This window comes from Trichosporon asahii, assembly GCF_000293215.1.
Source record: "Trichosporon asahii var. asahii CBS 2479 unplaced genomic scaffold scaffold00075, whole genome shotgun sequence".
NCBI classification, from domain to species: Eukaryota; Fungi; Basidiomycota; class Tremellomycetes; order Trichosporonales; family Trichosporonaceae; genus Trichosporon; species Trichosporon asahii.
The window spans coordinates 642,152-669,671 of NW_014040850.1; the positions used below are offsets into that span (position 1 = coordinate 642,152).

The following is a 27,520-nucleotide window of genomic DNA, read 5'->3' on the forward strand; positions in this document are numbered from 1 at the left end:
TCGCATCAGAGACACCGCACACACACAACTAGCAGGCGACATCGCATCCTCCCCCCTTTCACCCCCCCCACCGCCCGCGCCCTAGCTCCAGCCTGGCCAGTTCAGCCAAACCACAGCTAGCCTCCACCGACGCCCCCGCCTCCTTCTCCATCCACCTCGGACCCGCCGTGCGTCCCGACGTCTCGCAACCATGCCGCGCAAACACAGACCAAGGGATACCAAGATTTACGTCCCGGCCTCTCCGGCACCGCAACCTCCCGGCTCGCCGTCCGATGGGCCCTCAGAGTCCGGCCCAAGTCTCGAGGTGCTCCTCATGGCGCAGCAGATCGCGCACCAGCGCGGACACACGTTCGACATCGAGTCCTTCCTGACCCCAGAGCAGAGGGTGGAGTACGCCGCGATCCAGGGCGAGGAGCCGCCAGACGTGCCCTCTGGCTCGACGTCTGAACGATCGGGCGAAGCGTCCGGGATGTCCGGCGTGTCCGGAGCGTCTGGCGTGTCGGGGGAAGGCCACTCGAACTCAGGGGAAGGCAGCGAGGAAGGCGGAGCAGGCAGTGAGGGGGGAATAGGGACACGAGAGAGAGAAGACGAGGACGTTATCGGCACCCCGCCAGCGAAGCGGATCAAGCTCGGCCCCAACACGCCCCTCTCGCAAGTATACTGGAAGCAGCGCCTCGACCGGCTTGCGCGCGTGCGCTCGCGCTCCTTCTCCCCCTCCTCCTCGCCCTCAGCCTCGGTCCACCCCCACCTCCCGGGACATCCGTCACACCTGCCCCCGCCCTCGCCCGCGCGGTCCCGCGAGGCCTCGCCCTCCCCCTGGGCTCGTCGAGAACTGAGAGACACCCCCGTGCACCTCCGCAAGCTCGCGCCCGTCACCGAGGCGGACAAGGTCGACATTGCCGCTTCAGCAAGCTACTGGAACCACCTCCTGTGCCAGGCGCGTGCGGCCCGCGGGCCGCAGTACGACTACAACACGCGCCAGCTGTTGTTCGACCGCCAGTCCGAGGCGTACTACACCCAAGGCCGGCCGCCGAGGGAAGACACGCCGCCGCCGGAGCCGGCCCCCGAGGCTCCTTCCTCTGCCGCTTCCGCCTCCGCGTCTGCTGGTGAGGGTGGTAAGGACCGACCCGCCAGCAAGGATGGTTCCCAGGCGGAGAAGAAGGACGCCGGGAAGGACAAGGGAGAGGAGAAGAAGGATAAAGGACCACCCACACCGAAACCGAATGGGGAACAGCAACCAAACGGCACGCCCAAGAGCCAGCCGCCCCCAAGCCCGGGGCCGCCGCATGCCCGGCTTGCTGCTGCCCAGGCGGCGCAGGCGAATGTGCAGGCGCAGGCGCTCGCTCTTGGTGGAGTTGGGCCAGGACAGGAGTCACCTGGAGGACCTGGCGGACCCGGGGGACCAGGCGGACCAGGGGGCATGCCGCCTGGCATGAACCCCGGCATGAACCCCGGCATGATGATGCCGCAGGGCGTGAACCCGATGGCGCTCATGGGCGGCGGGCCGCCGCCGCAGGGTCCCATGGTCGGAGGGGGACAGGGGCCAATGCTCGGCGGAGGGTGGCAGGATAGTTAAACTTGTATTGCACGATGTACTCTTCTTACATCACATTTGCGGTCATGGTCACTTTCTACAACGGCACCCTATCTTGGAACCTTGTATGCGCAAAAGAGGAAAGGAAACGGAAATCTAATATCACTTTTGGTGCTGCACCATCGCGTCGACGAGGGCGGGGAAGGGAAGGCTGATGTTAGCTAGTCTGAAGTAGTCCACAAGCTTACAGGTCGCGCATCGCGGCCTCGTCCTCGGCACTCAGACCGTTGACATAGTCCTTGATACGCTGCAGGGTCCGACTCTTGCTCTCGCCGGGCGCTGACGTCAGCTGAGCTTGGGGTAAGGCGAGCTCACAGGCAGTCTTGTGAATGTGGCAGATGATGTCGACCTTGGTGCCGGCGGTGATCTCGGCATCGCTCTTCTCGAGTCCGAGGCGGTTGCAGAACCTGTCGCCGCCGCGCTTCACAAAGTTCAGAACAGCCACGGGGCTCTTCGCGGCCAGCTCGGTCAGAGTGATGCCCTCGAGCTCGCCGCGAGGGATGAAACCAGTGTTCTTGCGGTCGCCGAACCCCTCGCGCTTGTTGCCGGGGTGCGTAAACGCCTTGTTGTACTGGCGTCGGGGCTGGTGGTAAGCGACGTACAGGGTGCCGCTGCCGAGCTTGGCGCCGTTATCGAGTTCAAAGCCTGCGACGCCTCGTGAGCGCGCAGGAAGGAGACGAAGCCGTAGCCGCGAGAGCGACCACACTCATCACGCATGACGCGGGCGTTGACGACCTGGCCGAAGGGCGCAAAGGTGTCACGGAGGAAGGGACCGGCAATGTCCCCATCGAGGTTCTGTCATCAGCTGAAAACTCTCAGAAGTAAGCTTACCTTGACAATCAGGTTGCAGTAGTCAACCAGACCAGTGTAGCTGTTGGAACCGGGACCCTGGGTAGGCGACGGGTGGATCTGCTGTCCGGGGCCGTGCTGAATGACGGTACCATCGTCGCCGACAACGCCGCCGGGAACATGCCTCCAGCCGACGCGAGAAGTGCCCTTGTGGTTGCTGCCACGACGCTTGCCAAAGTTACCCTGGCGACGGTCGCCAGGCAAGTTCTCGTTCGGGTAAGGAGGAGTGAGAGGCATGGGCGCGTTCGGGTTGTGCGAAGCCCACGGCGAGATATATTGGTTGGCCGAGTTGGGAGGAGACAGAGGCGGCACGGGCTCGAGCGCAGCGGCAGCGCCGTTAGGCAGCGTCTGTCCGGTCCCTGGCAGGAAAGCGGGCTGCTGGATGATCTGGACAGTCTTGAAAGAATCGCTGCCCTGCGCACCTGGGGGAGGCGCCTTGAGCACAGCACTGTACGGGGGCGTGACTTTCACCTCGCCAGCCGACTCCGACTCCTTCGCCTGCTCAGGCTTGGGAGTCTGCTCTGAAGCAGCATTCTCGGAGACAGATTCGACGGGGGGAGCCTCAGACATGACGGTAGTCATGGGAGGGACTTGCTGACCCGGGGGACCCTGAGGGGGCTGCTGGAACGGCATCGGCGTGAACGGGATGTACGAGGGATCACGGCGAATGTCGCTGGTTATGTCAGCATCGGTAGACATAGACCGCACTTACACTTGCCAGCCCACAACCGTACCACCCATGCGACTGAAGCCCTGCTCGAACATGGCAGCTTCGTCCTCGTACCAGAACTCGACCTTGGCACGCCAGCGGTACTCTCCGACGCCGGGCGACGAGGCCCCTCCCTGGTTGACCTCCAGGAACACAGAGATGTGGCGAATCGAGCCCCAGCCGCGGACAGTGTCCCAAATCTGGCCTTCAGATGGCATGGTCGCATGGTTGATGTCACCCTTGAACACCATGGGGCGGATGAGACGAGGTGCGACAGGCGCCGGGGGCAGAGGGTGACAAATGGGTGGCGAGAAGAGTGAGACCACAATGTTCAAGTGGCTCACGAGATACGAGTGGTTGACGAGAATGGCCTGAGCCTTCTCAGCTGTACGTCAGGTCGGATCGCCATAGAACACATACCATCACCAAGGGATCCAAACGTGATAGTGCCTAGCAGGTCAGCTACAAACATCTCAGCAACTCACCAGTCTTGTTCATCCACTCGTAGTACGCGTTTGGCCAAAGGCGCTCCTGGCGCTGAGGAGCCTCACAGAGGTGGATGGCCACGGGGGGCACACCCTGCCTTTCCAAAATGCCAGCGATGTCAAACTCGCGCACGCTTGAAGGCACCTCGCTCAAATAGATAACAGGGTGACACTGATGTCAGCTTACTTTACGCAGCCCAGAAGCTTACGAGGAAAGGGTGAGGGCGAGGCATGCGTTGACCGGGAGGAGGCGCGGGGACGGTGTTCTGACCAGGTTGAGGATAGGCGACCGGCCCGGGAATGAAGCCCAGTGCAGACTGGCCGGTAGGAACGCTCTCGATAGGAGGAGCCGAGACGGGGTAGAAGGGCCCCATGAGCGTGACGGGTGGGAGAGGGTATGCCTCAGCCCAAGGAGGCGACGGCCTGTCCATGGAGCCGTTCATGTCCGGGTAGGCCTGCGACATGCCCAGACCAGACATGTTGGCCATGCCGGCAGTGAGCCCCATCATTCCGTTCCCATGGGGGAACGGAGGTAAAGGCAGCGAGGAAGGAACAGCCATAGGGGTAGTGTACGTGTAGGGTGCACCCTGGGCGAAGGAAGGCATGGTTGGGAGAGCAGGCGAGTTGCCGCTGACAGACTCGGAGGACGTGTCAGAGGCCTGCTGCGGCGCCGTGGGCAAGAAGGCAGGGAGAGGTTCAGTGGTCGTCATGGTCATGTTGATGCTTGAACGATGGGAATGATGTTGAAGCTAGAGAGCTAAAATGGCTCAGTCAGCACACGAGCGGCATCAACAACACACCTAGCCACACGCGACCTGGGACAGCGGCGATCTGGTGAGCCCCGCGAAGTGAATGATGAAGTGCTAGTCGGCAAGAAGAGGAAGGGAATGAGAAGAAGGAGGGAGTGAAGGAAGGTGTTGGGAGTTGGAAAGTGACAGGACGGTGGAAGAGTTAGAGTCCAGTCGAGTTTTGTGAGTGAGTGCGCCCCTGTGTGCGGCTAGCCGATGATCTTCTTCGTTGATGTGATTCAGAAAGGCATTGCACGGGCCCACTTGTGTGGACTACCTGCACCAAGCCGTTCGCCACCGCACCGTAGCTTCAAGGGGTACAGGGAGCGAAGAGCGCGCGAGCGACGCGGATCGCAATTGATGTGGGAGGCTGATGCTGATCTCAGCTACTCAGCCCAGTGCTCGATCTCGCGCACGCTGTCTTCGAAGGCAATCGGCTATCCCGACCAGACCATGGAAAGCTGATAATTCGTAGAGATATCAGGCTGCAAGCATGGGATCGACCACTGGCGCAATCCGAGTCGGTTGGGGCCTTGGCGCTGACGTTCTCCGAGGTGGAATGGGTGGGCAAGGCGGTGGTGATCGAGTTGCGGTGAGTGATCGCGGTATGGGGGGAGACGATGCCGCCGGTGACTGCGAGTGCGCTGTGAGTGATCGATCGAGTGAGGTGAGGTGTGAGTTCTGTGTCAGTCTGCAACGATGCGGAGTGAGGAGATCGAAAAGCAGAGTGATGCGCCCGGGCCATGCGGGCCATCGGCTGCGCGCGACGTTTTCCTTTTGGCACTACTGGTCATAGCGTCCACCGCGCAACGCCATCGGCCCTCGTCCGACAAAGGTCTGTGCGTCGTCCCTTGATCCGCGCAGTCCAGTCAACCGTCCCCGCAGCCACCGTCGTCTCCCACGTCCGCACTGGCCTCCGCAGATGCATGCAGCGGAGAGCCCCCCTCCTCATTGTCCAACAGCCTCCTTGCAATGCTGCGAGCTGCGAGCACTGCGAGTCCGTGGCAACCGACCACGGTATCTGGCCTCTCCACCCAGATCAGTCCAGCTGCGTCAATCTCCGTTGTTGACTGTTGACCATCCCCTCCCCCTCACACTGCATCTAACTCACCCGCTGCGAAGGCACTCACCCACCCGATGGGCAACGCGACTCCGAATCAACCACCTTTCGGAAGCACACACATGCGCCCCGTCACTCTGTGGAATGTTGTGCTGCGATCTTGCCTCCATGCCTTCACGGACAGTCCTCTGTGTATGCCAAACGGCCGTCAGTCCGGTAAGCGCATTCGTCGACTTCGATGAGCAAGAGTATGAAGCAATTCCGATCGTTGCTGCGATTCCTGGAATGGAAGAGATGGTTAAGGCCAGACGTCGTACTCGGCGGAACAACTCGCTGCGCACTTTAATACCGCTGGGACGTTGCGACCCATCCCAACCCGGTACCTGCTTGGCCATGCTTGAATGTCCGTTCTGCCCGCTCGGCGGCTCGGGCGGGACGGAGTGACGAACAAAAGACAGGACAAAGTTCAGACGAAAAACTGTCGGGCAGGACTCGGTGGATTACGAGGCACGCTCTTATGTGGGTGAAGCTTGTTAACGTTGGAGTAGAGTTTCACCGTCGTCATCGATTTACGTTGGAAGGCAGGCTTTCGCAGTGGGCAGTCTGCATCCCGCTGCCGTCAACGTTATGGAGAGCTGTCCCGTCGTGCCGGGTGGTGCCTCAGTTTACCCCTCGTTCCCCCTCATATTCCCCTCGCGGCCCACGGCGGCTCGGGCAGGGCGGGTCCGATGGTCCCAACACTCGACCCTGTCACCGAGTGAACTCATCAATTTACCTGCGCGCCGCGGCGCCGAGCTGCAAGGGGGAGTGCAGGCAACGCGTCCAAGCATGGCCAGCAGCACGTGGGGATACGGTTCGACGTTGAATGGATGTCCCTGAGGCTAATGTTCCTAACCCTGGGGAGACCCCAAGGCAGAGTGAAGTTTGTTATCGTGAGCGACGCAGCATCCGCCGCTGCCCCACTACGGTCCAACAAGGTCCACTCAAGCCAGCCTTAGCACAAGCCATATGGCGCCAGCGATTCATCTCCCATGGCGCAGGGGCAACCACCTCCCCTATGCCGTTGCGCACATCCTTCGCCGCTCCCATCGGCTGCTCCGCTCTCGCTACCCCGCCGTCTCTCACGCCTCCGTCTCTCGTCGGCGGACAGGATGTCAGGACATCAATTCATCACTTGACCTTGCGGGCACCTCAACCTGCCATAACACACACAAACGGTCGCTTTGGATGTGAAATATTTCCTCCTGGCCACTGTCTTATCACGATCGCCCTCACCCCTGTCTGCCCGTCCGACCGGTACGCCGGAACGAGATCGATCACCCAGACATACCACCCGCCCGCAGGCAGACGCGCCATCGAGGCTCGCACACAACACCTCGCTTGATCAAAGTCCTTCTCTCACTCCTCACTCCATCATTTCCGACAACTCCTGTGCTCGCCTCACTGCCTACCCACCTGCTCCTCTATAATCACTTGCACCACACCACCACGAATCTGATCACCACCTGCAGCTGCGCTTGCACCAGCCAGCTTGCCCGCCGACAGCCGACAAGATGATCCGGTCTACGAGGATATTCATCTTCCTCGGCCTCGCCTGTTTCCTCTTTACCCTCCACCTGTTCTACTCTGAGCACCATCGCCAGCAGCCAACACAGCGTAGCTTCACCGACGATGTCGAGCCGGTCAACTACATCGGTGGAGGACGTGCCACTGCCGCTGCGGCTGCCGCCCGTGCCGCCGAGGAGCCCGCGTCGCTGTATGACAACCTCGAGCTCGAGCAGGAGTACTTCACGACCGACTCGCGCAGCCAACCGCAACATCCCCTGAAGTCGCCAAACCAGGACTTCCACTACGAGGGCGTCTCGATCGACGAGAAGGGACTGATGGCGTTCGACCCCGCGCTGCATGACAAGCACCCGGTCGAGCTCCTGATTGAGCGCGGTCGCGCGCAAGCCAAGGCGATCGACGAGCGCATCGCGAGCGTCAAGACCCTCGAGGACGCTGTCGCCGACTACGAGAAGGCCTGGGGCATGAAGCCGCCAAAGGGCTTTGACAACTGGTTCAAGTTTACCCAGGAGACCGGCAGTGTCTCCGTCCCGTCCATGTTCCCCCTCGCGCACCGTCCGTTTCAGCAGTTCCTCTCACTCACACCCAAGGAGATCAAGGACCGCATCGAGGTCGGCGCCAACAAGAAGGGTCCCCTCTGGACGTTTACGTTCGTGCCGGACGGACAGGGCGACGAAGGCACGCAGACCGACGAGGACGGCACCTGGGAACCGGAGGACTGGCACACGCGTGGCCGTGGACGCGTCAAGGTTGGCGGCAACTTTGCCTGGAAGTGGCGCTGCAAGTGAGTTGAACGGTGAGAGTGTGAACTGACAGCCCAGCAACACGCTCACTCTGATCCTGCCTATCCTGGCCAAGCTCCCCGAGGAGTTCTTCACGCAGGACCCGCCAGTGACTATGCTGTTCAACAACGAGGACGGCCCCGCCGGACGCATTCAGTGAGTAGCGCGTCGTTGTGGCGCGCAGGAGGCAACCCCTTCGCAGGCACAATGTGCGATAAGGTCGCTGACATGTTTCAGCCAGAAGGTCCAGGAACGCGGCGAGACGCTCGGTCGTGCCGGCAAGCACTGGCCTGAGACGCAGCTCAAGGCGGCCGAGCAGGCCATGCGGTGGACGGCGGGCTGGCACTGGACGTGTCCTGACGGCTCCCCTCTGCGCGAATCTGCCGCCGACAAGGTGCTGAACGACGAGGGCGGATCCGACTCATCGAGCCAGCTGAAGACGTTTGTCGCCGACTTTTACAAGTCAACCGACATCTGCTACAACCCCGAGATCCGTGAACTGCACGCCAGTGCCATCGCCGACTACCGCATGCCGGCGAACCCGCTCGTGCCGCAGATTAGTGTCTGCCGCATGATGCGGAACAATGACATTGTCGGCGTCCCGCTCGACGCCGTGTACCAGAACCCGCCGTTCGTTCCCTGGGCCCAGAAGTCGAACGACAAGGTGCTCTGGCGCGGCTCGCCAACGGGTATCTTCCACAACAAGCAGATGCCGTGGCGGCAGGCGCAGCGTGAGCGCCTCCACTTCCTGGCGAACAACAAGAGCGACGCGGCCGTGCCCGTGCTCGTGTCCGGCCTCGAGGGCTTGCGCGTGAAGGAGTTCCCCGTGAACCAGATGAACGAGGCGTGGTTCGACATTGGTCTCTTTGGCGGCCCCGCCCAGTGCTCGCACGAAGACGGGAGCTGCGCGGAGATGGACGCCGAGTTCGAGTGGCGCCCAAGTGTGCGCGGCAACCAAGCGCTCGAGTACAAGTACGTCGTGGACGTGGACGGCAATGGGTGGAGCAGTCGTTTCCGGCGCCTGCTGAAGAGCAACCACGTCGTGCTGAAGAGCACGCTGTTCCCCGAATGGTTCAACGACCTCCTCGTCCCGTGGTACCACTATGTGCCGATCCGCTTCGACTATGGGGACCTCTACGACGTCATGGCGTTCTTCAAGGGCGCGCCCGATGGGAGCACGAAGGGGAGGGATGACTTGGCTGAGGAGATTGCGAAGAATGCGCACACGTTCGTCGACTCGCACTGGCGCGTGCCGGACATGGAGAGCTTCATGATGCTGGTTATGTTGGAGTACTGGCGTCTCGTGTCGGATGACAGGAAGGCCATGTCGTACCCGTAACTCGCGCGCGAGCGGAGCGAGCGTGCAGACGGCGTAGAGCAAGGGAGTTAGGACATTCACTTGCATATACATAGACTTATTAGCTTTGTTTTACTTATGGGATATTTGTGAAAGTACGAGCGAAGCGAGCACAGCGTAACGCAGCGTAGCATGAACGAGCGCAGCGAGTCCTTCCCCCTCCTCCTTCTTGATGCCTCTCCCCTCGATCTCTAATGATAGGGAGGACTAAGCGTAATGCCGCTTCAGGACGCGCTTCGTAAACTCGCCAAACGTCTCCCCGCCAAGATCATCCCCAACGTCGGGCTGGAGGAAGAAGGCGAATGTCTCCCTACTCGAGCTCTGGCGGCCACTAGCAACAAAGTGCGGCGTGGCACTGAGCCGCCCCTGCGTGAGCACGCTCAGCGCCTCGCCAGTCTGGAACGCGAGGCAGTCCTTGGGTATGCTGACTTTGACGGGGGCCACGCTGCTCTTGCCCTTCAAGGCCAGGCCGATTTCCTTTTCGGATTGTTCTGGGGACAGGCGTTGGCGCGGGTAGATGTACAGACCCGCCTTTGGATTAGGAGAGACTTCGTCAAAGCTGGGTGGAGAGGTAGGGTTGGGCGTTGGAGAGAGGTATTGCGCCGAGCACAGCCCGGTGAGCAGCGAGTGGTCGAGATGCACGCCGCAGGCGTCGTCCTCTGCCCCCTCCGCTTCTCCCTCGGCCCCCTCGGCCCCCTCGGCCTCTGTTTCTGAGGATGATGAGGTGGAGGGGAAGTAGTGCAGCAGTCTCGCCTTGTTCGCCCTAGAGCGCTCGATCATGGGCGCGATAGGGGTGGGTGAGAATCCATTCACGTCGCACGCTTTGGCGAGTTCAATCCCAACTTGGGCAATCAGCCCGCCCAACCTGTTCCTATCAGCATGGCGCCCGTTAGAAGCACGTACGCCTTGAAGTCCCGCTCAAAGTCGGGCAACACGGAAGCACTCGGCCAAGTGTTCCCCTCGTAGTATTCCGGATACTGAGCCCGGAGATCTGAGGAGACGTTGGGAGAGTCGAGCAAGGGATTCGCATAGAAGGATCCCTTCGCAGTGTCCGGGCGCCCGTTCATGACCTCTTTGCCGTGGCTCCAGCCGAAACAGTAGCTGCTCGAGGGTGACTCGAGCTCGGCCAGCGAGGATGGATCGAGGGCCGCAAGCCGGGCAGATTGCTGGAAGAGGTTGGCCCTAAGCTCTGGAAACTCCTCGGGTAGGTCTGGACATGTCAGCAAAGCTTGGGGAGCGTGAGAGATGTGAGGCTCACCTTTGACAAGAATGACGCCGAGACAGCCCTCGTCCGACCCGAGGGCGCGCTCGATGTCGCTCTTCAGAGATTCGGGCCGCGCGAGCAGGTCCTTGTAGCTGATCGTAACGGGCGCTTGGGTCTCGACTGTCATTTCGGCTTGTTGTGTCGTCTGCGTAGTGAGAGAAAGGAGGGGAGTGACGGACGTGGACAGCTGAGACCAAGCAACGACACGAAAACACCGGCGACCTTTCAGGCAATGTTCAGTTGAACGCCGGTCGCGTCGCGCATGGCCGATGCACCGCGTGCTTCTTCCGGCGTTTAGCCGGAGATCACTCGGGAGACTCGGGACGCTCGCCGAAGGTACCAGCCAGATTGCTGCATATGCCAAGGAAGACGCTTCGTGCAGTCTCACATCGCTTCCCTCGCTCGTTCGCTGCTCGCTGCTCGATGCCCGGCCATGCCATGCATTGCAGAATATGGGTACTTGACTACAGACACATTTCGTTACTCTTCAGTTGACACCATGCTTGCCTCAGACTCGCTCGCTTTCGCTCGCTCAGTCCTCGGACACATCTCCAAACTCAAAGATACCCAGTCGGTCTGCCTTGGCGCCCTCGATTGCCTGGTCAATCTTCTTGACGATGGCGGGGTATGCGCCGAGATACCTGAGCGACTTGTCGAGGGTGGCGAGACCCTCGCGCGCGAGGTCGGCGTTGAGGCACGCGAGCGGGTCCTCGGCCGCGTTGGGGTCGGACGGGTCGATGAGCCTGAGATGCAGCAGGTTGCCCTCGCGCTGGTCAATGTTGGCGACGAGCTTGCGGTTCTCGGCCCACTGCGAGAAACGGCCCCAGGCCTCGGCGCCGTACTCGCTGTCGCGGGGGACGAGCTTGACGAACGACAGCCGTGCGTCCTTGGCCTGCGCCGGGAGGGGCTTGAACTTGGCGTCGAGCGGTCGCAGGCGCGAGAACGGCGCCGTCTCCTCGTTTCCATAGTCGATCAGCACGATCTGGGCCTCCTTCTTGATACCCGAAGCGCGCTTCACGCGGGCACGGTACCACTGGTTGTCCTCGGAGAACTTGGCCGAGACCAGGTCGCCAGTCTTTGGCGTCCAGCCGGCCGGAGCGGCGTTGGCCTGGTTTCGGTGGTGCAGCGCAAAGTCGTTCATGAGCTTGTCGAGCGCGGCGTCGTTCTTGCCGTCGAGGATCTGGATAGAGAACTGGAACGGGTCGTTCTTGCGCACGGCGGTAACGACGACGTCGAGGTACTGCGGCGGCAGAGCAGCGCCAGTGTCCTCGACGACCTCCTTCGCCTCCTCACCAGTGTAGTTGGCCCAGAGCTGAGGTCAGCTACACTCACCAGATAGATGGCAGACTTACGTTCTTTCCAGACTTCTTGGCCTCCTCCTCTGCAGCGAGAAGCTCGCCGCCGAAGGGTAGGTGGCGCGCGCTCGGCTCGTGAACGCTGGCGAGACCTTCCCGGACAAGCTCGACGGCGACGTTCTGACCGTTCGAGTACATCGCGCCGATGAAGCCACCAGACTTGTCGTTGCTGTCGAACGCGACCTCGACATCACGCTGCATGTACTTGTTGGCGAAGGCCTGCGCCTCGGCGCCGAACGGCTCCGACTTCTCGATGGCTGAGCGGGCGGTGCGAGGAGCACGGATACCACCGAGAACAAAGGTGATCTTGGCGTTCTCCTTGGGAAGCAGCAGCTTGAAGCGCGAGCCGGACGAGACAAAGTCGACGACGGCATTGTGCTTGCCGGAACGCTTCCACGAGGGGAGGTACTGCGTAGCACGGTTGTGCGACTCAGAGGCATCAACGATGCGGGGAGGAGCGACGTCCTTGGTGGAGTGCAGGCCCTTGCCCTCGGTAGTCGCAGTCTGCTCGGCGATGATGAGCTGGTCAATCTCGGCCGAGCGGTCCTCGTCATCTCGCCTGTGGCGCAGCACAGTCGCAAGACCCTTCTCGATAAGCTGGGTAGCAATGTTGTTCTTGGCACCGCCGTAGTGGATCGTGACACACTCGCGCTCGTCAAAGTCGCCATCCTTGGGCTTGACGTAGTCAACAGTGACGTGCACAGTCTTGCCAATGAGACGCTTGCGGAGGAACTCCTTGGCCTCTCCGCCCCAGTAAGCGTTCTTGTTGTCAGTCCCACGAGGGCCACGAACAGAGGACAGCTGGACGCGGCGCTCAACGCCCTTCGGGTCGTTCTTGTCGACAATGCTGAGCTGGTCACCGCTCCAGATGCGGGTGACAGTAGCGTCAAAGGTCTGGCCCTTGGTCGAAGCACTAGGAGCGGCGTGACCATTGCTGCCGGCGCCACCAGCGGCGGCGGGAGTGCCGTAGCCCTCCCAGATACCGGCACGCTTAGCCTTGGCAGACTTCTCCGCGGCGCGAACCTTCTCAAGACCGCCGTAGTTGGCGAGGATACCCGCGTGCCAGTCGATGACCTTGGCAAGTCCAGCAGCAGCGAGGAACTCAGCAATGTTTCCGTTGGGGTGGAGGGCCTGGCCGATGAAGAAGCTAGCTCCCTGGCTGGGAGCAGGCAGGCCACCTTCGGACGAAGCGGGGAAGGGCGCAGGTCCGGAGGCCGGGGCGCTCAGAAGACGGACCTTGACCGGGCGCTGAAGCAGGCGGACCTCGGTGAAGAACTTGGCCTCCTCTCCCCATGGCTCGGCGGAGTCCCCCTCACGACCAGCGGCACGGGGCGACTTGGCACCGGCAATGACGAGGTTAACAAACTGGTGGTTCGTGTCGTCAAGCAACAACCGCACACGAAGCTGAGTGCCATCGCGGACCTGCTCGACAATCGCGTTGATGTCCTTGCCCTTGTGCTCGTTAATGAATGCGTGGGCGTCGGCAGGCATCTGGTAGGCGACGGTGCGTTGCTGCTTGTCAGTGGTAAATCAGACACTCAACTTACAGTCTCGGCGTCCGCCCAAATACCGCGCCCCTCGCTCTTTGCAGCAGCCTCGGCATCCTTCAGCGGCTCGCCGGCGTTGTCACGAGCCTTGGCCCATCCGTTGCTGACAACGAGCTGAGCAACATCGACGGGAGGCTGACCAGGCCCGGGAGGAGCGGAGAAGACGTTGGCAAACTCGCCTCCGTTAGGGAGAGTGTGAACGACGTTGAAGGCGACCTCCTTGCCGACGAGGTGAGTGCGAAGGAACTCGCGGGCAGGGAAGGCGAACGGCTGCCGTCAGCTGATCGTCTGTCTCAGGCGGCTCACCTCATCATCGCGCTGGGCAGTTCCGAGTCGCGGAGCAGAGATACCAGCAAGGTGGAGGACACTGCCGTTAGCTAACGATGCCGTGATAGCTCACCGCTCCTTGGCAGGCTGTCCCTTGGCGGGCGCCTCCTTGGGCCGCACGATGACCGTGTCTCCGGAGAGCACGGCTGAAAGTCAGCGGGATACCGTTCGATTTGCAGCTTACACTTGACGATCTAAACATTAGCTCCAATACACAATTTTTTGACTTACCGCGCGCGTAGACATGAGTGGTTAGAGGGATATGCAGTAGAGGTGGAAGCACAAGACCTCTGGCGATTTCGGTGGACATTGACGTCGCGCTGGCTACCAACGTCGCACGCGACTGACAGGCACGAGGTCCACTGTGGGCCCCGCACACCTCCTCATCCACCGATCGCAGATTAGAAATGTTTGTTAATTCGCTCATTAGAGATGGCTTTGATCCCGTTAATGTACTCGGTCACGGCACTTGAGCGTCGGTGTCGCGGTCTCCGATGACGCTTCACGACTCCTGGCCCACGACTGCACATTCAACAGCAGCCACAGCCTTCCTTCCCATCTCCATTTCCGCAACACCTTGACCAGCTGCACTCCCGGACTGCCGAACGATACTCTGATAACGAACTAGTCGGACAGCAGGTACAGCTCCAAGTTCCCGAACCGCCTTCCTCCCGTCGAACACCAATTATGATCCTCTCAACTGTCGCCATCCTCGCCATGGCGCTGCAGGCGCAGGCAGCGGAGTACACTCTCTCCCACCGTTTCTTGGACGGCAGCGACTTTGCGCCCCGAGGTGTCGTCCAGATTGACAACAACAAGGTGACTTATGAGCCTTCCGCCCAGGCCGTCGCGCCTTCCTCTAGCGACGCCAGTTGGTACCAGATCGCCCTCGACATCGGTGACCAGCAGTTGACTACCTCTACACGAGCTGTGAGCAATACTAACGCGAAACGCATCTGATGACAGTGCTTTGCCTCCTCTCCAGCCTCTTTGACCGTGCACTTGGCAAACGGTAGGCCAACAGATATCGAGTACAAGCCGTTGGATGCCCCGGTATCTGGGGAATGTCCCGAATCCGGCGCGGCCAGCGCACAGTCGAGCGAGATTCCGACGGTCGAGATCGTTGTTAAGGATGCTGATGTCGCCCACAGGTTCGTCATGATGCGGAGACGTAGCTGACTACAGCCCTTCGCTCGCGGCTCCGGTCGTAGTGGACCAAACGGGGCAAGAGGTGAAGCCGCCGCCTGAGAAGACGTTCCTGCAGAAGTACTGGTTCGGCATTGTGGTCGCCATGCTCTTCATCGCCTTCAACATCGGAGAGGAGCCAAAGGAGAACGCGGGCGCGGCCGCCGGCGGAGGGGGCGGACGATGAAGGACGACCGTTTGAGCAGCTATGGATGGTCACTGTAATTCCCAGGATGCTCGGAACACCCGTCTCAAACTGCAGCAGACCGTCTCCGAGACTGGAATCCTGCCGCTAGCGACACATCTACTCGGCGGCACAATCACATACCCGGAAACCGTTCGACTGATGGCATCACTTACCGTTCCCGTGGGTCCACTAGGCATGCTAAGGTTTAGGGCGCGAAAGCCGAACGGACACCGAGGTAGAACATATTGTACGGCAGAAATCGACAGGACCATCGGACACCCTATGGCGCCCAAACCACTGATTATTTTGGCGTCGCTAATGAGAGTGACGCTGACGGACGGCGATGTTGCTCTCGCTGGCTGTCAAATAACGAGGCTCAGCGGCCGAGACGAGTTGCCGATGGCTGATAACGACGGCATCTGCAGCGCTCAAAAACGGTCGAGGATGACTTAGAATAAGTCGTCTGGACTGTCAGCACGACAACCATACGGACCCCACTCGGCACCGTGCTCGGCAGGTCGAGCAGCCAGATCCCCAGCAGTGCAGCCACTCTACCCAACCGGGAGGAGCGTCAGAGGGGTACCGCATTTTGCGCAAGAGCCCCGACTAGCGGTCCTGCTGCTCCAGCGGCGAACTGGCTCCAGAAGATCGGGTAGCGGAGGTGTGACGCAACGAGGAATGGAACGCAGGAGCGGAACAGCAGGACGCAGATGCTGCGGTGGCTGTTGTGTGGACTGAGCGGGTTCTCACGGTGTTGGGCGCTTGAGACCGTTGCACTGCTCGACGTTGTTGCTTACACGTCCACCGCGGAAATTACGGAATTGGCCAGCTGCATAGCAACAGAGAGCACACAGCACACAAGAAGTTATGGGGTAAGTGGGGCGACTGTGTTTGCTGCTTGGCACCACTGACACTTCGCTCACCAAGAATGTGAAGAATGAGGGGCGCTCATCTGCACTGACGAAGCCAGGAAAACGCACGCGGCTGTGTCGATCAGCGTTACGCATTGACAATGACACGATCTCAGCTGGAGCTGTTTGGGTGGAGCGATCTCTCTGATCCCTGAGCCTTAGAAGCAAGCCTCGACTTTGACAGAACGTGCACGCAGCCAAAGAAGTGCCCACATACCGTGCTGAGGTTCTGGTGACATCGCTTGCTCCACGCCTCGACTGCGAGCGCAGATGTCTGCAGATTAGAAGCAAGACCACCCATTGCACTCCAGCTCGAATGTGGTGCCCCAGGCCTGGCCACATTGGCCATTGCCCAGATGTGCCAAGCGCCCACATCGAAACACTGACCCCACACACAGCGTCCGATGGTTATTTGTAATTGAATCTGTGGAATGCCCAGACTCGCCTAGCCTCGCTTCAACGTCGACATCTGCACACCAGAAAGGTTGCACAGGTGGCGGCGCCACCGCTGTGGTCGTGTGCTCCACAGACTCCACGAGAAGTCACCTGGTTATAGGTACGTGCGCATGCACAGCCGGTGGATATGAACCATGGCGTGGGCTGCGAGGGTGGTGCTGGCGATGCTGGTGGAGCGAGACGGCATGGAACGCGAGCTGGAATGGATCGACATGTTGGAAACGGGTAAACACGGGGCTCTGGCCGTTATACAAATTCTGCGAGAAGGCTGCTCGAGGGGCACGATCAGCGGGGATCAGCGTGTGTCGCGCAATGACAGCGGAGTGAGTTTGGGCAATTGTCAAGGGGCAGAGCCGAGGCCAGAGCAGCAGTGAGCGAGGGGGTGAGACCGACGTGAGACATTGTGTCGAGCACAGCACACAGACGGCCGCCGGTGCTCGACATGGGGAACTCTGTGGTCTCTGCAACCTCCGGCGGAGTGCGCACAACCCGAGCCACTATCAGACCAAAGCAGCACGGCTTACGGCGGCAGAGAGACACCCGAAGCGACACCCCGACACTCCGATATTCTGACCTCGCCATACCCCGCTATACCCAAGCCTGTTTGCTGTGCCTCGCACCCCGTCCTGGTCATCGCAACCTTAGACTATTGTTCGCACGGTCCACGTCCTGAATGTGCGCTGACTTCATCAGCCGTGTCACCTGGACTCTCCACGGGCATGCCCGCGGCGAGGATCCGGGACTGTGCGCGGGGGAGGCGAGTATACAAAAGTGCATGGGATTCGAGACATGTTGCCAGGCGTTCGTTTGTGTACACGCTGCGATCAATTTGCGCATCAGGAGCACCCAGCAATCGGTCAATCCGTTTTTCGTTCCATACCGCCGCCCTCTCGCCGTCGAGCACCAACGTCCATCGTCACCAACGCCCCATCCTGCAATTCAGAGCACATCGCACACGAGCGTCATCGTCGCCATCGTCATTGTCATCGCCGTGTTTGTGTGTTCAGGCGTCGTGGCCTGACCAGGCCCCCGGGCCTCCAGAAACAGTGTCGCTCCCGCCGTCGCCCTGCTCACACAGAGACCCGGCCGCTCATCAAGTCGCACCCAACCATCGACCGACGAGCAGGCGAGGATACACACGCACACACTGACCAGTACACACGGATACACAGAGCACTGCTTGACCATCGGGTGCTCTGCTTCTCCGATCTCAGCCCTCGGCGGATCACCAGGCTCTCGCTCGCAATTCCCCCCCATCTTGCGCGCCTTCCCCGATCCTCCGTCGTGCCGTCGCTCCCCCCTCGTGTCTTCGTGTCTTCGTCCCGTCCGACCGAATCCACTCCCAGCCGCTGAGCAGCAGCAGGGTACGTAGCCCCTGGGGCGATCGACAATCATGGCTCGCCCAAGCCCAGCAACGTGTGCATCCTGCGCATCTCAGGCTGAATCCGCGGCATCTGCGTCGACAAGCGCACTCCCACACCAACACCCTGCAAGAGGGCGCACCCGTCTCCCTCCTGGCCCTCCTCCTCCCAGTCGCCCCCACCTCCCCTGTCCCACACTCGCCCCTTCCTCTCTCCGCTCTTTCCTCCTCCCTCCACAGCACGTCCCCAAACCAACAAAGACTCCCATAAGTACCCCTCCTTCCTCTCCTCTCCTCTGCAGAACAACAGCGACATCAACTGTTGCCCCCTCATTCACCCCTGCCCCTCCGCCAGTCTCATCTGCACCTGCAAAGTCTTTCTTCTATCCTTGCCTGGCCACAGACCCTGCTTCAACAGCTACACACCCATCCACCCATTCGCCGCCCGGCCTTCTATCCTTAACGTCGCTTTCTTCCTCGCCTTCCTCATCACCTTCCACTCCCTCCCCTCACCCCTTTTCAAGGTATTCTGTTCCCTTCTATCTGGTTATCACTCCCATCATGCGTTCTACCCGATTCAGCAAGGCCGATGCGCCAGTTTCACCTCCCAACACGCGTTCAAGAGCACGCGCGCGCAACGACGGCGGCGTCCCCGCGGTCACCGGCAAGAGGCGGAGAGTGGACGACACCGACGACGACGAGGCCAACGGCGCTGACGACAACGTGGTCGACTCCAAGTCCGACGATGACAACAGATACATCGCTCGCGACCGTTCCAGCTCTCGTTCTCGTTCTCGCTCGCTCTCGGTAATTCCGACCTCCGACATGCCGCCCCTGACACTGCCTGCTCCGGACGATGCCGCCGTCCGCGCTCTCGGCCTGACCCAATCTGCAAAACCAGGTGCCCAGCCTGTCACTCTCGAGTACGAGCACCTCGTGCGCATGCGCGAGGGACACTTCTACCGCCCGCGTCCGACGACGCCGCCCGAGCGCGAGCGCAACTGGAACGAGCTGTCGATCTCGGAGGCAGCATGGATCAGGCTGGAGGAAGCCGGTGTCATCAACAAGGGAAGGTCGTGGACGTCGCGCATCGGACTTGATGAGAACGGAGACCGTGAGTATACAGTACACACCCGCCCCCTGATTCCGCACTGTCATCCATTCCTTGCATCTCGCACTTCTCGCATCCGGGTAATCCAGCCTGGCACATCTTGCTTGGGCACAGCTGTGCATTCGCTGCTCCGGTGTTCTTCGGTGTGTCCGGCCGCAGAGTGCCAGATCTGGTCGCGTCTCGTCAACTGGCCGCCTACAATGTTGTCACCCCGGGACGGTTGCGCACGGACTGGGTCGAGGCCAGGGACTGCGCCGTGGGGCCGCAGAGCGAGCTGGGGGCCTCGGCCTGCTCTCTGGATGCTCACTGATGCCTGGCGAGCCGGCCGATGCGCCCCTTGGGGCGTCAATGGCTGGACTCGGTGTGGCCTAGGCGGGGTTGCTGCAGGGCGCGGCGACTGGCCCCGAAAATGGACCGAGCGAGCACTGCGATCCTCGTTAGGATCCGTTTGGGGCGTAAAAGAAGTCTCGGTGAACGGCTCACCAGTGGCCCGACGAGGGGCGTAGTTGCAAGTCGTTCGTCTTCTTCTTTCGTGCATCCTGCGTTATACCCCGCATGCGTCGCCCCACCACCCCCACCCCCCTCCCCCCTTGGCCACCTCCCCGGCACAAAGAGCGCAAACTTACCCGTTACAGCGGTCAAGCCCGACCTTCCCTACGTGATTCTGACCAAGCTCGTGATCGCCTCGTCCCCCCGCAAGATGCTCACCCTCAATCAAGTGAGTTGCTCCTGCGGGCGGCAAGCTGACTCTAGATCTACCAGGCGATGGAAGAGCGTTGGCCCTACTTCCGCGTGCTCGGACAGACCTTCCGCGTAAGCTTTCCGGGCTACTCGTAGCTGATGGCAGAACTCGATCAGACACAACTTGTCCATGAACCCGGCGTTCGTCAACGTCGAGCGCCCCGTCACCGAGGGAGGCGTGGGCACAGGCAAGGGTGGCTACTGGCGTGTATCCGAGGACGTGAGTTTCTGCTGCCGGGGCTTCAACTGACGGTCAGAAAACGACCTCTCACCGCGGCCGCGCGAAGAAGCCCCGCACCGGTCGTGGGAATGGAAGGCGGTTTGAGAACGGTGGAGCAGAGTTTGCGCAGCAGGAGTACTACCCCGAGCACCAGCACCAGCAGTATCAGTACACTCATCAGCCTCCTCTGCTTGCACCTCGTCCTGCCCCAGCGCACGCACTGCAAGACCTTGCGCAGCGCACGCCGCCGATGCCTCACAGCTATACCACCTATCCTGCCCAGCAGGATGAGCAGCCTAAGCGCAGCACGAAGAAGACTCCCAAGCCGCGCCGCCAGCGTAAGAGTGATGAGTCCATCCCCTCGCTGGTGCCTCCCTCGCCGGCAATGGCTGCCCCCTCGCTGCCCGCTACTCGTACGCCCGTCTCGGCTACTTCCGCTCCTGAGCCGTCGATCAACAGCTCGCCGATGACTGCACCAGTGTCGCATGCGGCGCCCGCCAGCTCCCTCTCCGCCACTCCTGTACCTCAAGCGCCGACCTGGTCACCCCTCCGCCCGAGTTACGCCTCCTACCCTGGGCTTACGCTCCAGCGCGCCGAGAGCTTCGTGCGTGGCTCAGCCGATTGGCCTCCGAAGCTGCCTACGCCCCCCAGCGAGCGCGGTGGCGTCCTTGGTCCCTCGCCTCTCGAGGTGTTCGCAAGCACCGCACTCGAGGAGGAGAAGTACTCGAGGAGGGGTCTCCCCGGCATTGCGACGCTTCTCGCCCCCCTCAGTCCCGAGAGTCCCAGTGTGACTCCGCCGCAGCTTCTCAACTAATCACGGGTCAAAAAACTCCATCTGCCTTCACTAATTCATTCGCCACCAACCAGGACCACCACACCGACCCACCTCAAGGCGTAAACTTTACGCTTCTGGAAATGACAAAACGGCCGAAGCATGGCCTGTGCATATCACCCCGCACACACACAAAACTAAACATACACGCCTCAGCAAGCTTTGGGACTCTCGGTTGTACATGCGATCATACTGTGCTCTATAATGCATTCTCTGGATACTGCGTGAGCCCCGCTGACACCATGCACCGACCTTGAAGATGAGGGGAATGCGGACTGACGATGTCCCGAGCACGTGTAACATCACATGGGCCATCGAAGCTAAAGCCAAAAGTGCTCAGACAAGGTTCGAATTGCATCATGTGCTCGTTAGTACGCCGAGACTTCCGAACAAAGGACGCGTGCGCGTCGCTATCTCGGTATCATGTGAACAGCACCGCCTTGATTGCACTCTAATACCAGCGGATCAACTTGGCAAGGCCAAGAAATCTAGCAGCATTGACACCAAAGCACGGAGCTGTGCCGAGTCAGATGCTAGCGGAGTACACCGGCGATGTCGCCGAGGCTGTCTCGGCACCATGTGCTCCGCTACTTGGGTACTGATGCATATAACCTGCCAGGTCTTACGTCCGGACCCCCGACTCTCAACGGCGACAATGTACGTACTAATCGTCCTCACTATCCTTACGACCTTGTCGGTAGCCGCCTCAGAGACGTCGGGAGGAGTGACACTCCCTCTGCGTCGACACGCCCGCCCCCGCCCCCAAACCCTCTCATCCCACCATGCACTCCTCGAAGCACACATCCGCACCTCCCACGGCCTTGAGCGGCGTCACCTCGAGTCCGAACTGGAGAGCTATCTATCTCGCTCCTCCTCCACCCTGGCTAAGCGCAACGGCACGACGAGCACCGACGCCAAGAACTGGGGTTACGTCTACACCGTCCCCGTGTCCCTCGGTACGCGGCCCCAGCTCCACGAAGTCATCTTCGATACGGGCTCCGACGCGCTGTGGGTCTGGGGCGCGCCGCCTTTCTGCAATACTAGCGCATGTACGGCTGTGCCGGGTTACGACGCCAGCAAGAGCAGTACGACGGCGAAGGCGGAGTACGAGCGAGAACTGAGCGTGGCGTATTCGGATGCGAGTGAGGCAGAGGGCGAGTTTGTGCGCGATGTGGTTGGCATCGGCTCAATCTCGTTCCCGTATGATTTTGGTGAGTCCCCCTCCTCTCCCTTCCCCATCCAGAGTGGGTACTAACGCCCAGGTCTCGCCAAGACGGCCAACATGCAATACTGGGTCAACACGACCACGGTAGGGATCATGGGTGCGCAAAGAGTAGCCGTGAAGAACGGGGACAAGCCGTGGGAGGTCGTCACGGACGAGAAGGCCGAGGTATGGTGGGTCGAGGGATGGAAGAAGGGCCATCTTGCCGAGAATCTGATCGGTGTCGAGATGTCCAACCCGGATCACGACGGCCTCGAAGTTCAGAGGAACCACAGCAGTCCCGGTGGAAAGCTGACTATTGGGTACGTCCCTTTCTCTGCAACTTGAGATAGCCTCGCTTCGCTCGGACACGCTGACATCCAGCGGAGTCGACAAGGCAGCCTTCGAGGGCGAGCTGCACTGGGTCCCCGTCGTGCCCTGGTCGCCGCAGCAGTGGAAAGTCAAGCTGGACGGCGTCGCTGGCCCGAACGGTACAGTCCACAAGCTGGAGAACTGCACAACCCTCATCGATACGGGGAACACGAACGTCATCCTGCCACAGGTCGTGCTCGACCCTGCCATTCTGTCCATCCCGGGGGCCAAGCACGTAGCGAACGGGAAGAAGTACGGTATTCCCTGCAACACGACTGAGTCCATCTCGCTCGTGTATGGAGGGAAGCCGTTCAGACTGGAGCCGAGCAAGTTCCTCGGCAAGAAGTTGACGGGAGTGGGCGTGGAGGGACTGTGTCTTGCCAAGATTGACCCTAATCCCGAGGTCCAGACTGCTGGGGTTGTGGGCGAGTGGTTCTTCCATAATGTTTATCATGCTTATCGGATTGAACCTGCTGCGGTCGGGTTTGCACATTATAAGCCGGGCCACTGAGTGACTGTGGCTCACTGTTGGGATGCATGGTCGGTATGCAATGCACCAAGAGATACTCTACCTCTGCACAGACAAGCGGAGATGGACCTCTGTCCAGGAGGGGGGGGGCAAAGATATCCATGGGGTCGTCGACGCGCATCGTGCTCTTGAGGCGGGTGGCCAAGTTGGACACGACGGCGGAGACGAGACCAATGAGCGCGGCGGCGGGAGCGCCAACGAACCCGGCAGCGGGGGTGATGGCGACGAGACCGGCAATGGCACCGGTACAGAATCCGACCATGGACCACTTGTGCTCAAGAAGATGGAGCCGGTCACCATCGTCTTCACGTCAGCCGTCTCACCGTCAGCCGCCGACTTCACCATCTATCGGTTAACTTTACATCTTTAAGATGTCATTATAGAGCTGCTGCATGAGAAGAGTACTTTATGGTCCATCTGCGACCTCTCACGAGCGAGTACGAAGGCACTGATGATTTTCCGTATTTCTGCTAATTAGTGTAAAGAAAATGGTGCTTGGCTTATGCTGCCGGGCGGCATTGTGCCCGTCAAGAAATGACATTGCTGCATTGGCCAAGCGGTACGGCGTCCGTTTCCTACTTAAGGAGTAAGCGGAAGATCGCGGGTTCGACCCCCGCATGCGGTTTTCATTCCTGAGCTTCCCGAGAGCGACGACGGATACTCAATTTTTTCGCATTTTGCCTTCCCCAAGCGTTACGATGAACATCCTCGTGCCACAAGCATGCTCTGCTGGAGATCATGGAAGTTATGTGTCTTCGCAGCTGGTTCCGATTGTGAGACATATGGCTCTCTGTGAGTTGCACGCGGAGTCGTCTTTTGTGTGTAGGTGTCAGGGTGGAGGGTGGCGAAGGCACGGCCTGTCACGTGCCGACCAGCTTTCGAAAAGTCGGGCTGGCTGTCACCTCTGCAACATCAACAACAATGAGCGTGGACGCGGTGCGGAACGGCGACGCGCACGATGCGGCCCCCGAGCTGCCCGAGCCCGAGGTTTTGCCCGTGCGCACGATGCTGGAGGAGTTCGACGTGAACGTCCTCGCGCCGCTCGTACGGTGTTCGAAGCGTGAGTCTCCGCCGGGCGAATACAGTCGCGGCGCTAGGCGCTCGCATCGAAGCTGTCTGCGGTCCCATCCAACATAGCTGACATCAGTGCCCTTCCGCCACCTGACATCGCTGTACGAGACGCATGTGACGCACACGCCGATGATCCTGGCCGAGGAGTTCTCCCGCGCGCAAACAGCACGCATCTCGGACTTCTCGACGAGCGCAAACGAGCGCGGCGTGTTCTGGATGGACCCCTCGGTTCCCTCGACATCGCTCCTCGACTTACCCGAACCGATCCCGACCGACCCCTCACCGTCGCTTCTCTCGCCCCTTCCCCCACAGCAGTCGCGCTACGTTCCGCGCAAGAGCAACCGCCTCCCCGCAGGCCAGCCGGGGCGGGACAGCCGGTTAGTGCGCGGTGCGCTCGTCGCGCAGCTCGCGAGCCCGAATGGCGCCTCGCTGGCGGACGCTACAGAGCTGCTGTCGCCGTACGTCGACGGTGTGGACCTGAACTGCGGCTGTCCGCAGCAGTGGGCCTTCAAGGAGGGCATTGGGTGTGCGTTGCTGCGGAAGCCGGAGCTCGTCGCCGACATGGTGCGCGCCGTGCACGGCCGGATGGGGTGGGCGTTCCCCATCAGCGTCAAGATCCGCATCGACCCCGAGCTGGAGCGCACACACACGCTTGTCCGGAACGCCATCGCTGCTGGCGCGAGCTATGTCACGATCCACGGACGGACGCGCCACCAGGCGTCCACCGAGGACGTCAGCCTCGCCGGCATCCGCTTCGCGGTCGAGTGTGCCCGTGGCGAGGTGCCTGCTGTCGGCAACGGGGATATCTGGAGCCTGGGGGATGCGCACACGATGCGCGCCAAGACGGGCGTGAAGGGCGTCATGGCCGCGAGAGGGCTGTTGGCCAACCCCGCCCTGTTTGCGGGATACGAGCGCACCCCGAGCCACGCCGTTGCCAACTTTGTCAACCTCGCCACCGACTATGGTCTCATCTACTCGCTTTATCACCGCCATGTCGCGTACATGCTCGAGGAGAGGTTTAGCAAGCCGGAAAAGGTGTGGTTCAACTCGCTCGGGAGCACGGTCCAGGTCGTCGAGTATCTCCAGAACCGGGGGCTGGACTTTGCCCAGCAGCGCGAGATCAACGACGCCGTGATGGGGTACAGGCTCTGAGGCGGGGCATAGATTACTAGAGCTAGCTGGTCTGACGTTGTAGCCTTCAGGGATGGATGTGTATACTAGTCGAGGGCGCCGGGTCATGTGTGCACTCGGTATGGTGGCGACTGACTTTCTTGCCATGGCAACTCTCAACTCGCGACGATGTCAGTGCAAAAAAGTATAGCTGAGAACAAATTGGCTGAAAATGCATGTACAAAGTTGTGTATACAAAGATGATGAGAAAAAATGACCAAGACAATGTCGGTTTATACGGGAGGGATTAGGGTGGTCTACTGTTGTGGCTGTTTAGACACAATCCTTTTTACTTGCTTTCTGCTGCTTCTACACTTTCTAAGCTTCTAACATGGGGCGCCTCGCTGGCCCTCACGTTGCTGGAAACACATCTCGCGCTGCCCGCTCGAGCTCGAGCTTGAGCTCAATGGCGATCGGCGACATCCTTCTCGTCAATCGGCTTGTCGAGGCTCGTGGCCGTCGAGGACGTCGGCGTGCCCTCGAGCTTCTCCTGCTGGAAACGGACCTGGCCCTCGCCATGGGCCTCGTTGATGGGCTCCATGGGCTCAATGTCGCCGGTACGCGTGCGGGAGCGGCTGCGGTCGTGGCGCGGGTGAGGGGACAGACCGCGTCCGCGCTCGACGTCCTCCTGGCTCATGCTCCGACGATAGGGAGCAGGGGTCTGGTTGAACTGCGGCGTGAAAGTACGCCACATGCGCATATCGGGCTCCTCGAGGTCGCGGCGGAAGAAGGCATAGTCGGCAATGTACTCGTCGTGATCAGCCTCGTCCATGCCGATGATCTGCGCCTCCTCGGACGCGCGGAACTTGCATCCAGGGATCAGGTTGATGACAAACATGATCGCAATGGTCACGACAAAGGTCCAGCCCGCGCCGACGGCGACCCAAGCAACCTGCTTGCCCAGCTGGATCCAGTGTCCGTTCAGCCATCCGCCAGGGATCTCGGTGAATCCGTCGTTAGCGGCCACGGAGGACTGGGCAAAGATGCCGGTCATGAGACAGCCGACGACGCCGGCGAGGGCGTGCACGGCAAAGATATCCATGGGGTCGTCGACGCGCATCGTGCTCTTGAGGCGGGTGGCCAAGTTGGACACGACGGCGGAGACGAGACCAATGAGCGCGGCGGCGGGAGCGCCAACGAACCCGGCAGCGGGGGTGATGGCGACGAGACCGGCAATGGCACCGGTACAGAATCCGACCATGGACCACTTGTGCTCGAGACGGAAGTCCATGATCATCCAAGTGATGGCGCCAACGGAGCCGGCGAGGTTGGTGCAGAAGATGCTCATCGCGGCCTTCAGGTTGGCGGCGTAGCAGGATCCACCGTTGAAGCCCATCCATCCGAACCAGAGCAAGACGGTGCCGAGCGTGACGGACGAAACGTTCGAGGGCTTGAAGAGCACACGTTCAGTGCCGTAGCCGCGGCGCTTGCCGATGAAGTAAGAGTAGGCGAGGCCGCCGACACCAGAGGCGATCTCCACGGGAACACCGCCGGCATAGTCGAGGACTCCCCACTTGGCGGCCCAGCCGTTCGAGGACCAGATCCAGTGAGCGAGGAAGTCGTACACGAGCGTCGTCCAGCAGAAAATGAAGAGGAGGGCGGGAAGCGTGCGCGAGCGCTCAGCGGCGGCGCCGAGAAGAACTGCCGGCACGAGACAGGCACTGCAAGTGTCAGTTTTGATAACGTGCGATAAGGAGGTGCGTGACAGCAAAGAGCCACTTTATGCGGCTCAGGCACGACACACTTGAGCGGCCTCGGATCCAAATTTCTACTCACAACATGAGCTGATAAGTGGCCAGGACGATGCGGGGGAGACGGCCACCAGACTCTGGCGTCGGCTCCTCGAGGACGCCGCGCATGCCGACGTGGCGTCCGTCGCCGAAGAATGAGCCGCCAGTCTCAGAGAAGACGAGGGAGAAGCCGATGAAGAACCACTGGAAGGAGACGACGGCGAGGGACGCCATGGAGAGGAAGAGAAGCTGCAGCGCATTCTTGCGCCGCGCCAGCCCCGAGTACAGGTACCCGAGGCCGGGGATCATGAAGATGATGAGCACGGTGCATGTGAGCACCCAGGCGATGTCGCCGGCCGAGTAGATGGCCGTCTCGCCGTCCTTTGTCGTCGCGACAATGTCCGTGCCGAGCTTATCAAAGCTGTACGTCCCGTCCGCGTTGGGAGTGAGGATCCCGTAGGTGACGTTGACCATCGGGGACGGCTAGGGAGAGTAGTGGCGGTGTTCTGAGTCGGGATAGGGGATAGGGAGATAGGAGAAGTGTGTTGAGATAGAGAGTGTGTGGGTCGTGTGGGGGGTGCTGATGCCAAGTCGGAGAGTCGAGATATAGAAGATAGATAGCTGAAAGTGACAAAGGCTGTATCAATCTGTAGGCGGTAAATCAGAAGCTGGGCGGGCGGGAGAAGAAGATCGACAATCTAAGGTTCTTGTCGGCGGCCCGGTGGCGTCAATAGCACGAAGGTAGGTGTGAGAAGAAATGC

General features: G+C 60.8%; 10 protein-coding genes and 1 non-coding gene across 11 annotated transcripts; 7 read left to right on the forward strand and 4 right to left on the reverse strand.

Annotated features, from left to right (window-relative positions):
• Positions 1-190: 190 nt before the first annotated feature.
• Positions 191-1,576, forward strand: A1Q1_05795 (uncharacterized protein; the record flags this gene model as incomplete). Its single annotated transcript, XM_014321004.1, has 1 exon — positions 191-1,576. The coding sequence occupies one exon, from the start codon at positions 191-193 to the stop codon at positions 1,574-1,576; it is 1,386 nt and encodes a 461-aa protein (XP_014176479.1).
• Positions 1,577-1,696: 120 nt separating this feature from the next.
• On the reverse strand, positions 1,697-4,353 carry A1Q1_05796 (uncharacterized protein; the record flags this gene model as incomplete). Its single annotated transcript, XM_014321005.1, has 6 exons — positions 1,697-1,745; positions 1,783-2,213; positions 2,426-3,116; positions 3,156-3,537; positions 3,638-3,782; positions 3,847-4,353. 6 exons carry the CDS (start codon positions 4,351-4,353, stop codon positions 1,697-1,699), a joined length of 2,205 nt encoding a protein of 734 aa, XP_014176480.1.
• Positions 4,354-7,038: 2,685 nt separating this feature from the next.
• Positions 7,039-9,172, forward strand: A1Q1_05797 (uncharacterized protein; the record flags this gene model as incomplete). Its single annotated transcript, XM_014321006.1, has 3 exons — positions 7,039-7,800; positions 7,868-7,989; positions 8,071-9,172. The coding sequence occupies 3 exons, from the start codon at positions 7,039-7,041 to the stop codon at positions 9,170-9,172; spliced, it is 1,986 nt and encodes a 661-aa protein (XP_014176481.1).
• A 225-nt stretch (positions 9,173-9,397) lies between these two features.
• On the reverse strand, positions 9,398-10,581 carry A1Q1_05798 (uncharacterized protein; the record flags this gene model as incomplete). Its single annotated transcript, XM_014321007.1, has 3 exons — positions 9,398-10,055; positions 10,094-10,400; positions 10,449-10,581. 3 exons carry the CDS (start codon positions 10,579-10,581, stop codon positions 9,398-9,400), a joined length of 1,098 nt encoding a protein of 365 aa, XP_014176482.1.
• Positions 10,582-10,986: 405 nt separating this feature from the next.
• On the reverse strand, positions 10,987-13,929 carry A1Q1_05799 (transcription factor; the record flags this gene model as incomplete). Its single annotated transcript, XM_014321008.1, has 4 exons — positions 10,987-11,766; positions 11,807-13,300; positions 13,357-13,626; positions 13,915-13,929. The coding sequence occupies 4 exons, from the start codon at positions 13,927-13,929 to the stop codon at positions 10,987-10,989; spliced, it is 2,559 nt and encodes an 852-aa protein (XP_014176483.1).
• Positions 13,930-14,370: 441 nt separating this feature from the next.
• A1Q1_05800 (uncharacterized protein) lies at positions 14,371-14,677 on the forward strand (the record flags this gene model as incomplete). Its single annotated transcript, XM_014321009.1, has 2 exons — positions 14,371-14,613; positions 14,669-14,677. 2 exons carry the CDS (start codon positions 14,371-14,373, stop codon positions 14,675-14,677), a joined length of 252 nt encoding a protein of 83 aa, XP_014176484.1.
• Positions 14,678-17,815: 3,138 nt separating this feature from the next.
• On the forward strand, positions 17,816-20,668 carry A1Q1_05801 (uncharacterized protein; the record flags this gene model as incomplete). The annotated part of the gene is made up of 5 exons (XM_014321010.1): positions 17,816-18,896; positions 19,529-19,611; positions 19,666-19,706; positions 19,752-19,854; positions 19,892-20,668. The coding sequence occupies 5 exons, from the start codon at positions 17,816-17,818 to the stop codon at positions 20,666-20,668; spliced, it is 2,085 nt and encodes a 694-aa protein (XP_014176485.1).
• A 673-nt stretch (positions 20,669-21,341) lies between these two features.
• On the forward strand, positions 21,342-23,158 carry A1Q1_05802 (gastricsin; the record flags this gene model as incomplete). The annotated part of the gene is made up of 4 exons (XM_014321011.1): positions 21,342-21,897; positions 21,949-22,210; positions 22,272-22,680; positions 22,847-23,158. 4 exons carry the CDS (start codon positions 21,342-21,344, stop codon positions 23,156-23,158), a joined length of 1,539 nt encoding a protein of 512 aa, XP_014176486.1.
• Positions 23,159-23,330: 172 nt separating this feature from the next.
• A1Q1_t434 lies at positions 23,331-23,413 on the forward strand. Its single transcript has one exon. It is a non-coding gene; the product is annotated as a tRNA-Arg (tRNA).
• Positions 23,414-23,709: 296 nt separating this feature from the next.
• Positions 23,710-25,011, forward strand: A1Q1_05803 (uncharacterized protein; the record flags this gene model as incomplete). Its single annotated transcript, XM_014321012.1, has 3 exons — positions 23,710-23,848; positions 23,926-24,317; positions 24,361-25,011. 3 exons carry the CDS (start codon positions 23,710-23,712, stop codon positions 25,009-25,011), a joined length of 1,182 nt encoding a protein of 393 aa, XP_014176487.1.
• A 421-nt stretch (positions 25,012-25,432) lies between these two features.
• A1Q1_05804 (ammonium transporter MEP1) lies at positions 25,433-27,233 on the reverse strand (the record flags this gene model as incomplete). The annotated part of the gene is made up of 2 exons (XM_014321013.1): positions 25,433-26,690; positions 26,806-27,233. The coding sequence occupies 2 exons, from the start codon at positions 27,231-27,233 to the stop codon at positions 25,433-25,435; spliced, it is 1,686 nt and encodes a 561-aa protein (XP_014176488.1).
• Positions 27,234-27,520: the final 287 nt, after the last annotated feature.